General features: G+C 42.5%; 1 protein-coding gene across 2 annotated transcripts; it reads left to right on the forward strand.

Moving 5' to 3' along the window:
- The first annotated feature begins 2,355 nt into the window (after nucleotides 1–2,355).
- On the forward strand, nucleotides 2,356–11,955 carry NIT2 (nitrilase family member 2). 2 transcript variants are annotated; one of them, XM_035314970.1, is made up of 10 exons: nucleotides 2,356–2,457; nucleotides 3,975–4,093; nucleotides 5,400–5,520; nucleotides 5,642–5,730; nucleotides 7,321–7,414; nucleotides 8,367–8,441; nucleotides 8,912–8,990; nucleotides 9,624–9,722; nucleotides 10,722–10,777; nucleotides 11,149–11,955. In XM_035314970.1, exons 1-10 carry the CDS (start codon nucleotides 2,430–2,432, stop codon nucleotides 11,235–11,237), a joined length of 849 nt encoding a protein of 282 aa, XP_035170861.1. In that variant the 5' UTR covers nucleotides 2,356–2,429; the 3' UTR covers nucleotides 11,238–11,955. The 2 variants fall into 2 exon arrangements, with proteins under 2 accessions (XP_035170861.1, XP_035170860.1); XM_035314969.1 differs by lacking the exon at nucleotides 2,356–2,457 and adding an exon at nucleotides 3,748–3,875.
- Nucleotides 11,956–13,565: the final 1,610 nt, after the last annotated feature.

The following is a 13,565-nucleotide window of genomic DNA, read 5'->3' on the forward strand; positions in this document are numbered from 1 at the left end:
CTCCTGACAGAAAGTATTTTTAATTGTATAGAGTGTGAATTCTGTGAATCAATTTAACAGTTTTTCCTAAAGGCATTTTGTACATCGAAGTGAACTTGATATCTGGAGTAAAAGAAGTTGATGATGGGTCATAAGGAGCTGCTGCCAGTAACCCATTAATGTAAGTACATTGGAATTTTGGCTCACTTTATAGGATTCTTTTGGGTGAACCATGGTCAGCATTCATAGAAAGGTCAAAATGAGTTAATAAATGGTCAAATTATAGAGAAGGTTTCTGCATGAATTCCAAGCATTTCAGCATCATATTTTACTATTATGCTGACAAAATGTTGGCAAAATGATACAACACATTTTTGTAAGTCACGAGAGTGCTAGTGAGAGAAAAAAGTTGCGAACAAAATAAGGGGAGAATTAAGATGTGTAGCTGAAGTACCTAAAGTGGTATCTTGAAGAATCTAGTTACTTATGAAAAGTACAATCAGTTGTTAAACTATGTGTATTTGGGTATTAAGTATGAAGAATGAGTAATGTGTATGCTTCTCTGAGGTCAACAAATACAGACCTTTTAGATCTACAGTAACTAAAGCTACAGGAAGTCAGTTTTAAAATCTGTGTAGAAATGTATTACCCATGCCAATAAGAGGTTAATTATTTGTATTTTTTAAGTTACAAGTTATAACCGTGCAAGTTACCAACAATCTTCTTGTGTTACAAAGCTCAGTCCAAACTGAACAATCATAATGGCATTTTGTGTCTACCCACAACTTAGAGACTACTATTGTCTCATGGTGTATTTGTATCTGTAGTTAGGGTGCTAGTTAAAAAACCTGAATTGCTAAGCAGAAATTCTAATTATAGTACTAGAGTGACAGCTTTTGGAAAAAAAAAAAAATCAGAATAATCAGTGTGCAACTTCTAGTCTCATCTTAGGGGATTTTTTTTTAATTACTTGCCAGAGGTTTGCAGGCTCTTACTTTGTATGTGCTGCTGACTACATTGTTGAATGTGTTGTTTAAAGATAAAATGACAGCTGCTATGTTGCTCGATTTTTAACTTTCATTTAACCTCTGTTTGGTGATTAAAAATGAGGTCTGTTGCAGGAAAGGAAAACTCACAGTAAGCTTTCTTGACAATTTGAAACTCTTACCTTTGCTTTTCATAGCCAGGGTCAGTGCTTCTATGCTCACTGATTTTTTGTTTGTTTGTTTTTTAATTGTCTCACAAGTTATTTTAGATTCTGACCTGTGTGCAAATTTGTGCAGAATTTATATTATCCACCAGAAACATTCTCAGACTGTGGAGATATAATTTTAATTACATTGTCCTCTCCATATGTAAGTAAAGATTAATTGCTGCTCTTTCAGTTTAGTTCCTGTTAGGCCTTACACATGAGTATTAGCAGTGTTTGTAGCTTTGACTGAGCATTTCAGTTGTAGTTCCAGAACTTTTGATGCTGTCAAATAACATTTTTCAATATAGGGGCACTCTACTCAGTGGCTGAAGTTTCCCCTTTTAGGGAAGGATAGTGTGCTAACAACATGTTCTTTCAGGTGTATTTAATGCTTTCAGATATTACTACTGTTTTGAAATTTGAAAAATATGTTGTACCTCTCATTACCATGGGAACTAGTATGAGCCTTTCTGGTTGAAAGGATGTTACCACTTTACTGCTTGTTCTTGTTCTTTGTTGTTCTTGTTCTTTGTGCTCTGCCCAAACCCTGGAAACAGCTGTTCTCTGCACCTGGAACCCTGCAAGGTTTGCTGTTCTGGGGGGAAAAAACAAAAACAAAAAACAAAAAACCTGCTGGTAATTCTGCCATCCTTTGGGTCGGTCAGTTTGGGATGAGGTGTTTGCTTAAGGGGCAGACTGAGCTGTGTTTCTAACTGCAGCACATAAGGGGTGTGCATTTTATGGTGGTTGTGGGCTTCCCACCCTTTCTCTCTCTGCGTGTTTCCTGAAAGTGGCTTCAGCACAACCGGTGAAAGCAGTGACCACACCGGGTTACCCATTTTGCTTTATCTTTGTCCCTTCTACTGTCACGGGTTTTCAACTTGGCGAGTTGCCAGCCTCTGAAAACGAGCCGGTGCTTCCACAAGCATGTTTTTAGAAAGCACAGGACTGTAAAATACACGCGGAAGGAAGCAATGTAGCGAGTGGAGGCCTGAGAGTTAAAACTTCTGCTGGCTGACAAGGTGTTTCGAGTTTTCTACCTGGGGCAATGCAGTTTTGTTGAAGAAGGCGGGGACGTGCCAGCGTTTCAGGTCAACAACCCCCCTGTCAGCCAGCACGGCCCCCTCGGGACGGGCCTTGCCTGTAAGGTGGGTAGGAGGCCTTCGGCCCTTCCCGCCCACCGCTGGGGGGGCCTGGCCTACATTTCCCAGCAGCGCCCCGTGGCGCGCAGGCGCAGAGCGGGGCGTGAGGCGCGGGGATGCGGCCGGCGCGCGGAGCCATGGCCCGTGAGTGGCGGCGCGCGGCGCGGCGGGGCGCGGACGTTGCTCCCGTCAGGGCCGCCCCGCAGCGCGGCCGCGGCTTGAGGCGCACGGAGCAGAGCCCAGGCGCCCGGGAGCCCGCTCCGGGCCCGGGCCGGAGGGTGGTGGAAGACCAGCGGCTTCCTTGTGGCGCTCTCGCTGGTGGGGAGCCTCGTGGCTCCCTCCCGCCGCGCATTAAAACAGTGAGAGGAGCTGTGGCTCGCTGTCAGATGTGCTTTAGATTTTGTGCAAAAGGGATCTTACAGGGAGCTGAGTCTCTGCGCTTAAGTTCTCCGAGTTACAACACCCCGTGGAAAAGACACAGTTTGAGAGTGCTTCCTGTTAGGGAGGCGCACAAAGCAAACTCTGTTTGCGTCTGTTGGAAATCTCATTGCGACCTCGCTTTCCCAATAAGCTAGACGTTAAAACAGTTTCTTACATGCATAGTGGCCGGGTGAGAAGTTAATCATTTGTGTACCTTGTAGAAATTAACTGCTTGCCTGCTGAGGTGAGAACCGAAGCACGAAGGAAGATGCCACTTGCCTTTCTGTGTCCCAGCCCGGCCTGCCCTTGGACAAGCTCCCCATTTCCCCCAGCACCGTGGCAGTGTCACACACTGCTTCCCCGAGTCCTGTGGTTCTGGGTAATAGTGAGCTTCCCTGAAAAAAGAGGTGATTTCACCCTGGGGTACCTCTGTGAAAGAAGGCAGAGCGTTTGGGTTCAAAAGGAGACAGCTCTGCCCAGTTGGGATGTGCTCTCCTACAGCCTGAGGTATGAGGAGATGCTCAAAGGGGAATGAATGCTCACAATTTGATCTCTCCCACGTGTGTAATTCAGAACACGCAAATATAAATCCTGCTTAGGCACAGTAGATGCAGCTGTCTCTTGGCTAGAAACTGAGTTGTAAAGAAGTGATCAGGAAAGATGTTATCTTTATGGTTCCTCACATCCATTTCCCAGGCCAGGTCTGATTTGAATGATAAAAGCAAACTTCCCATATTTATGTGTTTTGGGGATTATACAGCCTTTTAGTTTGCTAGTGGCATTTTAGGACATTCAGCACTCACAGGGTGATGGGAGCAATGAAAAGATACACTCGCAAAGCACACAGCAAACTGGGAAGGAAGAAGCAGGACTAGATAACTAGTGGTCTCCCTTTCCTGTTTGCTGTTGCACAGTGTCCTACATGAGAACGTGGACTGGGTACTGCCTAGGCTAAACAGGAGCTAGCCTGTGACCAGCATGCCAGCTCCCTGGTCCTTGACCTGAACGAGGAGATGGCCATGTATGGTTCCCAGGTAGCAAGCCTGCGTTTGAATGATCTCCCTGTTTTAGGAGACTTTTTCCAGAGTCATATACCGACTGCAGAATGAGTTGGAAGTGGTTTGTGTATATGTTGTTAATATGTAAGTAGATTTATTTTGTTAAATGATCATTAATGAATTCAAGTTTTGACTACCTGGGGAAATTCCACTGGCTATTTTTTTTTTCTTTCCTGCCATTAGACTTCCGCCTGGCACTTATTCAGCTTAATGTATCTGCTGTTAAATCAGATAACCTTCAACGAGCCTGTGGACTGGTAAGAGAAGCATCAGCTAAAGGAGCAAAAGTCGTGGCTCTACCTGTGAGTAAAGATCACGCTTTACTTAAAATAAATACATAAACCTCAAACCCTTGGAAACCAGTTTGTAGTGTTAACCATGCATTATCTCTGGATGTGCTTGTATGCTGTATGAGACTCCAAAACAGGGGAAAACAATGTGTTGATGTGCCTTGTTCTATCTACCAGAATGTATAAAAGAAGGAGGGAAAAAAAGTTTGTTTTTTTGATGGGACAAGAATCTGTTCAAGATCATGCTGGTTTAAATCCCAGGCAATTCCAGTAGCCCTGGTTTGTTCTGAATTAACGAAAGTAAGACTGTGGTTTGAATCTTGGCAGAAGCCGCCTGTGCCAGAATGTAGGAAGAGGTGATTTTCAGCTAAAGAATGTTGATACAAAGCAGGAAACGTCGATAGGAAAGCAGGCATCCATCTTTGCCATAATTATTCAGGATCAAACAGTCGATGAGAAACTAAATAGATGTCACACATTTCCATTTGTGGCTGGATTATGATTAAAGCATCCTGACATCCTTTTAAGGTTTTCTTGTGCAGGAACATGATCACCGCTTAAAATTACTGATCATTTCTGATTTACTTTTTAGACTTCAGCCAGGAGTACCCTGCTGATTTTTTTTTTTTTTTTTTCAACGTTGGTATGCTGGCAACAAGGTAACCTTCCCACTGTAGCTGTGAGCTTTTCCCTCTGTTCCTGGGGGTACCTGTGCCTGTGCCTTGCAGCATCTGACTTGGGAGTGCAAAGTTCTTTTCTGGGTGAACTTTTGGTCTGAATGTTTTACACAAAGAATGTTTTCTCTCCTGCTGTCCTAGGTGAAGTATTAAGCAACCTTCCCTTCTCTGTGCTAACACAGCTCTTGTGTTGCAAATATGACCTTTGATTATTCTGTCTAGGTCTCCTAGATGGAGATTATCAGCTACTTTTTGTCATGTGTACAAACAACTGAGTTTTCCAGACCTATTTAGCTGAGATATTCCACTTGCCAATGATAATTCATGCTTGTAGAGTAAACCCTCTCAAGCAAGGGCAAGGTCTTTCCGCAAGTTTATGAAGGTAAATTTTATACTACGGGATAAAATATTCTCTTCCCTCCACCTTATTTTTTTAAGTCACACAACATAAAGAGTTAACATGTACCAAGCATACAGCCTACACCTTTGCATAGGTATACGGCAGTTTGTGTGACACATTAGCCTTTATGTGTTAATATTTTTTCATTTCTGACCTAGGGGAAAAGCATGAAAGAAAAATTTCTAAGTTTGAAAGGTCAAGTGCAGTGTTTACAGATTTTAACTTTTTTTTCTAATTTTAGGAATGTTTTAATTCTCCCTATGGAACCCAATACTTTAAAGAATATGCAGAGAAGATCCCTGGAGAATCGACACAAAAGCTCTCAGAAGTTGCCAAGGAGTGCAGCATATATCTTGTTGGAGGTAGTTTATTCCTAGTGAACCCTCTCATTGAGGGGAAAAAATGGACAATGTCTATTTGTACAACTGAATCAAAATTCCATATACTACAGGGGGGTAAATCTATGTTCTCTCCTTTTTAAAGGATCCATTCCAGAAGAGGATGGTGGAAAGCTGTATAATACATGTACCGTCTTTGGGCCTGATGGTGCTATGTTGGCAAAGCACAGGAAGGTAAGATGGTACAATATTGTTATTAGGTTTCTCACCTATGCAGCTAGTATTCAGCAGTGTTACCCAAAAATGGTATTGCCCTTTGTCTTTAGGAGGCACAAATGATTTAATCTGCACCTAAAGGTGATGTGAATTATTAACATCTTGCAGTAATAATAAGCAGTGCACTGTCGTTAAAATTACATCTCATTTTAATCTGGGACGTGTTTATCACTTCCAAAGGTGGTCATCGATATGTGGTGGACAAGGATGATGAGGTGCAGAAGACTTAATTGGCTTGTCCCAGTACCTGGGAAAATTGTGGTAAAGGCTGATCCAATTCATCTGTGTACCCTGGTCTAGGTCTGAATTCTGGTGCCCCATCAGTGGGATCAGGATTTTTCCTCAGGTTCCCAAAGGAGTTAGCCTCTCAGTTATCATACAGACTGCTCTTTACATGCTTTTTGTGCTATATGTATAATTAGGGCAGACAATCAAAGTCCAAGTTCCACAGTTAAGCTGTGCCTGCTGTTTGTGGAAGAGAAGTGCTTACTGTCATCTTCCACCTGGACCTGCTTGTCCCTTGAGAAACTACCTGTTTTCATAACTATGTAGTTCCTGCTACTCTGGCTTCATTCCGTACGTGAACAACAGCTTGCTTGTTTCAAGGAAAAACAAGAGAATGCAAGGTTACTTGGAACAAATGAGATCTGGGGATGCAGTTATTATTTTTTTTTTCTTTCTTTCAACTGATTGTGCATTTAGCTACTCCATTAGATCACTTTCTGAAATACTGCATTGTCTTCTATCAGTCATACCACACCAGCCCATAAGCCCTGTAGTTGTTTGCAGAACAAGTGCAGGCTCGTACTGCATATATATGAACTAACAGTAATACAGAAACAGCTGTATTTTTACAAAGCTCCAGTCAGGAACAGATATCTGCATTACAGGGGATGGGAGAAACACTGTCTACAGGGGCTAAGAAGCATCTACAAGTCATGTGAACTTCGTGACTTGTTGAAAAGTATTTCCTGGAGAAATTTTGCAGGAATGGAACTCAAATCTTGGAGAGGAAAATACCACTTGCTTTACCATATTGCGCTTCCAATTGTGACAAATCTGTGATGTTAAATACATAGAGTACGTTATATTTGTACCCTTTCTTTAGCAAATTTACTCATTAAATCAAGATAGTTATTTTACAAGGACCTTGTCTTGAAGAAGATGTAGAGCCATAGTGCAAATTAATTGTTCTATTTTTAGCTGTTTTTACTCTCTATTACTGCATGGGACAAGGATTGGACATCCTATTTGGTAAGCAATGTAAACACTTGGTATGTGCATCATTTAGGTCAAGGCTTATATGTGTTTAAAATGCCTGGTATTTATCTTCTTTATTTTTTCTCCAAATAGCTGTAGACGTGCAAATTTCTCTAAAGAACAGAACTGCTTTAAATTGCTTAAGACAAAGAGATCTTCTAAAGACAATGTTTATTTGGGATCCTGACAAAAGAGTAGTCCAGATTATCGTGACTAGTAGGAAAAGTCTCAAGCACCAAGCAGAGAAGTTATTAATAATTCGTCTTATTAATACTCCTATAATTACAGATTCATTTGTTTGACATCAATATTCCTGGAAAGATACAGTTCAAAGAGTCTGAAACACTGAGTCCAGGGAATAGTTTCTCCATGTTTGATACCCGTGAGTATAAGACAAGCCTTCTCTTTAGGAACACTGCCCCAAGAACACTGCAGTTGTTCTGGAGCTCTCTTCCCTACCGTTTTCTCCCCAGCAATGGATTTTTAGACTGTTGGGTTTAAATTAGGTACTTGACAATGATGGCAAATGTGTTTTAAGTGTCTTCAAAGTGTGGGGGTCACTTCTGAAACTTTTGTAAAAGGCAGCGTGATTGAAAAAGGACAGAGGAGCAGAAAGGGATAAAGCATACATCATGGCACTTCCCTTAACAAATAGTGGTCCTACTGAATTGTAAAAGAGAAGTTACTGTATTTTTAACCACAGTTTTTGAAACAGTGCTTATAAAACATAGCTTGGAAAACAATACATGTAGCAAATGGCTACGCTGGCAGTTGTTTCATGTGAGGATGGTATAATAATGGAGACAACTGTAAATTCCATTCTAGTACTCTTGGATCAACCACAACAGATTAAAAAAAAAGATAGAAAAAAGACAGCTACCCCCACCCCATCTTCAAAAATGAGTATGACCTGTTAACTGAGCTCTCCTAAGAGTCTCAGTTCCCGTGGTGACTTTCTCCTCCTTACAAGGTGCATGCTGCAAGAAAGTATGCAACTGTAATTTCTTTAGTCCACAGAGCAGTGAGTAACTTTATCACTGAAAAATCTGCATTTATATCAGAGATGAATGCGTGACACAAAAACCTGATATAGCGTGATGTTGTGGAAATGGCTGTTTTTAAAGTGTAGATGAGACTACTTCTCACAGTAATCCTCTCATCATGAAGAATGAATTCTCCCGCTCCAACAGAGTGTTTGCTGCAGAGACACATTTAAATATCGTTCCCCTGGTTACTCTGAGACATGTAAACTAACAGCTGGCAGGATGTCTTGTGATTGCTTTTGTGTACTCATGACAGCAATACGACTGTTGTCTCTTGTGTTTTGAGAACAGCATACTGTAAAGTGGGCCTGGGCATCTGCTATGACATCAGATTTGCTGAGCTGGCTCAAATCTATGGACAGAAGGGTAAGGCTGAGTCACCTAATGAAGCACAGCATGTTTAGCCCTAAGGCCTGAACTTCATGGGGCTGTTTAAGGGTGTTGGTACTGGGCACTCTCTAAGTGTCATCAGGCACTCTTCTCTTTGCCTGTTAACGCAAAACACACCTTGTAGCCCAGACTCCATTATTCATGAACAGAGCAGATACTCATTTGTAAAGTAACAATAATTCCCTGCTACACATCCGCTGACATAATAATATAATAATGATATAATACATAATGGAAATGTATTATGGCCCCATACTTGGTGTTGTAGCATAGGGCTTTGCCGGCATAATCATCTGTGCCACACATGAATGGACTCTTTGTCCTCCTATTAAGGGCAGAAGTCAGGAAAAAAATAAAAGCTTACCATGACCTTCAAAGTAGAGTCACTCTAGGGTAAATCATCTTCCCCTTAATGATAGTTTGTTTGTAATTTTCTTTTAACAAAGGCTGCCAGCTGCTGATATATCCAGGGGCTTTTAATCTGACAACAGGACCAGCTCATTGGGAGTTGCTACAAAGGGGACGGTAAGAACAAAGTAACTGAGGGGGATTTTAGTATGTGGAGCCAATTTGTTCTTGTATTCTACATCACACCATATAGCAGAAGTTCTGCTGCAGGACTGCTCTGCTGTCAGAACTGTGCCATTCTTTGGGTCTTGCATGGGACACCAAAATGATTTGCTGTCAAGGAGAAAAGCAGGAGCTGCTCATCCTTCGCTCCTGCCAGCCCCTGTGCAGTTACGCTCTTACATGGCCCTTTTCCCTGTGGCTCTGAGCACCATTCACAAACTTCTGCACAGAACAGCCAGTAGATAGCAATAACCATGTCAGAACTGCCTTTATCACAAACAGAAATAGATCCTTTGACTCCTGATTATGCAGTATTACTTATTCGTTTGGTCAGCTTCACTCAACTTTACTGCACACTGAATGAACGTGTAATTCATTCTGTCTACTAACTCTGGGGCAGTTGGGTAGAGGCTTTTCTTTCCAGGCTTGTTTTCTGTAACTTTTGGGTCATTTACAATTTTGAAAAGTCTTTAGGAGCCCATATTGTTTGTTTTGTTCAGAGTGAATTCAGTCTCTTCTGCTTAGTTAATTGTTTGTATTAAAAAGAAGACCTACTCATTTTCTTGCTCTATCTTTCTGTGAATACAGAGCTGTCGATAATCAAGTCTACGTAGCTACTGTATCTCCTGCTAGAGATGAAAAAGCATCCTATGTTGCCTGGGGACACAGCACCGTAGTAAATCCATGGTGAGTTCAGAAAAAAACACCTTGGTTGAATGTTTTACTTGACGGTCTCACTTCGGCCCCACATTTTCACCTATTCTTACAACAAATTATCCTTTTTTTCTTATTTTCCATCCAGCTAGTTTTAAAATGGTTTAACAGTGTGGTTTAACATTCTTGTTGGAAGCACAAAAGCTACTTCAGTAGTAGTATTAAGCACTAGTTAAGCTGCTGACCTTTTCAACTTGCATTATATATTATGCACTGTGGCAACTCTTTGAGCAGAACTGAACCATTTTAAACAGCTTATACAAAACTAATTTCCTCAAAAAACACTTTGAGGTAAGAAAAACTGAGAAGGATACCTTCAAGTAGGTGAGACTTTCTGACCTTAGCAGCAATTACTTCCCCTCCGTGCATCTGGGTGACTGGGAAACCACCAGGTCTTTTGGCAGTTATTTTTCTTCCAGATAAATCGTTCCACCGATACTACTCTTCTAGACAATTGCAAAGTAAATAAAGCTTTCTGTCATGTGCTCTTAACGTTTTATGTTGAAAGCAGTGGCAGAGCACCTAGTGGGAGACATGATAATCATGTCCAGTAGCTCATGCAGAGTGTAAGTATATGCCTATTAAAAGCTGGTTGGATCTGAGAGGAGAAAGTGTTAGTCTAAACAACCAACTATATATGGGTGTCCCCACTGAAGTTACTTCTTTCCCTTTGAGGTGTAGTACACGTTCATGTGTGCTGGTTCTCATAGTTGCTCTTAGGAATATTCTTGATCTTTAGCAATTTATGTTAAGTATGTATATGTCACATATAAAACATGTGCCACATATAAAACCTGGAAGCTATTTCTATCATGCAAGAGTTAAGAATGATGATGCTATTTTTAGGCTAGCCCTGTGCCTACAGCTGTAGGCATCAAGGGTAGAAACTCTCTCTGATACAAACAGCAGCAACTGGACTGATGCCTTAGACCTCTGTGTTAATGCTGTGAACAAATGTTCTTCATTTTGCAGGGGTGAAGTCATAGCCAAAGCTGGGGCTGAGGAAACCATTATATACACAGATATAGGTAAGCATCTGGGTTTTTTTCCTGCTTTCTTTCTTGGACAGAGCATAAGACTGGAGAGGTGATTTCTTTTTTTAATGGTCATGGCCTTGTTCATGCAGTTAGAGATGATGCAGTGTTCCTGTCCCTTCTCAACCTTTGCTAGATTGAAGCAAAAACAAGCACTACCAGGACTAGAATATTCCAGTTTCTTTACTTATGAGGAAGCCGCTACCTACCTTAGGAGAGAGCAAAGCTGAGGCTTCCTTTTCTGGCTGCTCAGTTGCTGTGCCCTACAGACTTATTCTCCATGAAAGCTGCTCTTTTCCTACCTTGTCTCAGGCAAGTCCTGCTGTTAAAACTGCTGTTTTAATAGCTCTTTCTTCCCCCTCCAGATCTGAAGAAACTTGCAGAAATCCGTCAACAAATCCCTATTTTAAGCCAGAAGCGCTGTGATCTCTATGGCATAGAGATGAAAAAGTGACACCAGGTGAATGGGAAAAATTCAAGTGGCACAATGACTGCTGCTTTCACAGGATTCCCTTACTGGTTGCTTGACAGGCTACTGCTAAATGTCATAGTTAATTAAAAACAAAACAACTTGTTGGTATAATTCTATAAGTGATTCAAATACAACTTCTGTATCTCCTCATACTTTTTACAGTATTTAACAGCTAGGATGAAGCTGGAGGTGAAATCACCTCAACTCAGTAGCAGTTAACATTGATCTTTACTTGTCATAATGCTTTAGTTACTTTCTTGTTTTGCTTTTAACTTTCTGGGGCTTATATATAAGATGTAGAGGTGGGAACCGGGTTTCCTCTGGAAATCATCTCAAGTCAATTTTGGTATTATACACTTCTCACTGAATTACCAGATAATCTAGAAGTATGACTCTTTGGTGTTGGTCTGTCTTAATTGTATGTGCCTAAACAACTCTGTTTCTTAGTTCTTTCTCTGTTTCAAACCAGGCAAGCTTAAAATTTAATATATTAAACAAAATGGGCCAAATTCTGCTCTGTACTACTTAAGGACAATGCAAGAAGCAGCCAAACAGAACTAGTACTATACAAGGAACTGTAACATGTCTTGGTGCATGCATCCTGTCGGGAAGATATATATTAAATTCTTATTACAACTGCTGTTTATTGCTGAAGCAATGTGGATTACTGTTTTATTAAAGCAGTTTACATGTCACCACACTTGTGCTCTATTTACTGCTTCCTTAATATAATGCCTGAGTCAGCTTTAGTTTCACAGTCTGGCTGTCTTCTAACTGAAAAGGTTGAGGGGAGTCAGTCAAAAAGATTAGAAAACTTGTTGCACTAAGTAAGTCTTTCTGCCCACAGTCTCACAGACGTTCAGCAAAACCAGCACCTGCTGTCTACATGCATTATTGCTACCAAAGGCCAACTCTCACTGTCTGCATGGGAAATGTGCCTTACTACTCCATTGCTCTTGCTGAATTCATCAGCAAACTGATTAAACTTTAAAGTCTAAAACTTCGTAAGATTGACCTTTTTTCTTAGAAGGCCAGCACCTTGGTGCTTCCCTTTTGTGATGGTTTCACTCGGGTGGGTGACCGAGCTCCACCACAACCGCTCTCTCACTCCCCCTCCTCAAAGAGGAACAGGGAGAAAATACGATGAAAGGGGCTCAAGGGTTGAGATAAGGACGAGGAGATCGTGCAGTAATTATTGTGATGGGCAAAACAGACTCAGCATAGGGAGATAGTAAGATTTATTGCCTATTACAAACGAGCTAGAGAAGTGAGAAACAAAGGAAAGAAACCAAAAGCACCTTCCCCCCCATCCACCCTCTTCCACCTCCTCCCCCCGAGCGGCGCAGGGGAACGGGGACATGGGGGCTATGGTCAGTCTATAGAAATTCTTCTCTGCCGCTCCTTCTTGGTCACTCTCGTCCCCTGTGCTGTGGGGTCCCACCCACGGGATGCAGTCCTTGCTGAACTGATCCAGCGTGGGCTTCCCACAGGCAGCAGCTCTTCAAGAACTGCTCCAGATATGGGTCCGTACCACGGGGTCCATCCCTCGGGAGCAAACTGCTCCAACCTGGGTCCCCCACGGGCAGCAGCTCCTGCCAGGTCACCTGCTCCTGCGTGGTCTCCTCTCCACGGGCTGCAGGTCCGGCCCGGAATCTGCTCCGGCAGGGGTCTTCCACAGGCCGCAGTCTCCGTCGGTGCAGGGCCACCTGCTCCACCGTGGTCTCCTCCACGGGCTGCAGCGTGGAACCCTGCTCCACCGTGGTACTCCATGGGCTGCAGGGGGACATCCTGCTTCACCATGGTCCTCACCACAGGCCGCAGGGGACTTCTGCTCCGGCGCCTGGAGCACCTCTCCCCCTCCTTCTTCACTGACCTTGGCGCCTGCAAGGCTGTTCCTCACTCCTCTCACTCTCCCAGCTGCTGTGTGGCGCAGCGTTTTTTTTTCCCTGTCTTAAATCTGCTCTCACAGAGGCGCAAACAACATCACTTATTGGCTCAGTTCTGGTCAGCAGTGGGGCCCTTACCAAACATGGGGCAGCTTCTAGATCCTTCTCACAGAAGCCACCCCTATGGCCCCCTGCTACCAAAACCTTGTCACATAAACCCACTACACCTTTCTAATGTAAAAAGATAATTTTCCCCTTCTTGGGAGTCAAAAAGAAGCATGTACCTCTTTGCTTTTGGTTTTCCAGCAGCAAAAAGGCACCAGAGGCAAAAGGAGACTTCAGAATACAGAAAATCAGGGCATGAGAGAGAGGCTTTTGTCTTGCTCCATCTAGCCAGTTTCACCCAAAACCACTCTACCTGTTT

The sequence above is a fragment of the Oxyura jamaicensis genome, chromosome 1 (genome assembly GCF_011077185.1).
Source record: "Oxyura jamaicensis isolate SHBP4307 breed ruddy duck chromosome 1, BPBGC_Ojam_1.0, whole genome shotgun sequence".
Classification (NCBI taxonomy): domain Eukaryota; kingdom Metazoa; phylum Chordata; class Aves; order Anseriformes; family Anatidae; genus Oxyura; species Oxyura jamaicensis.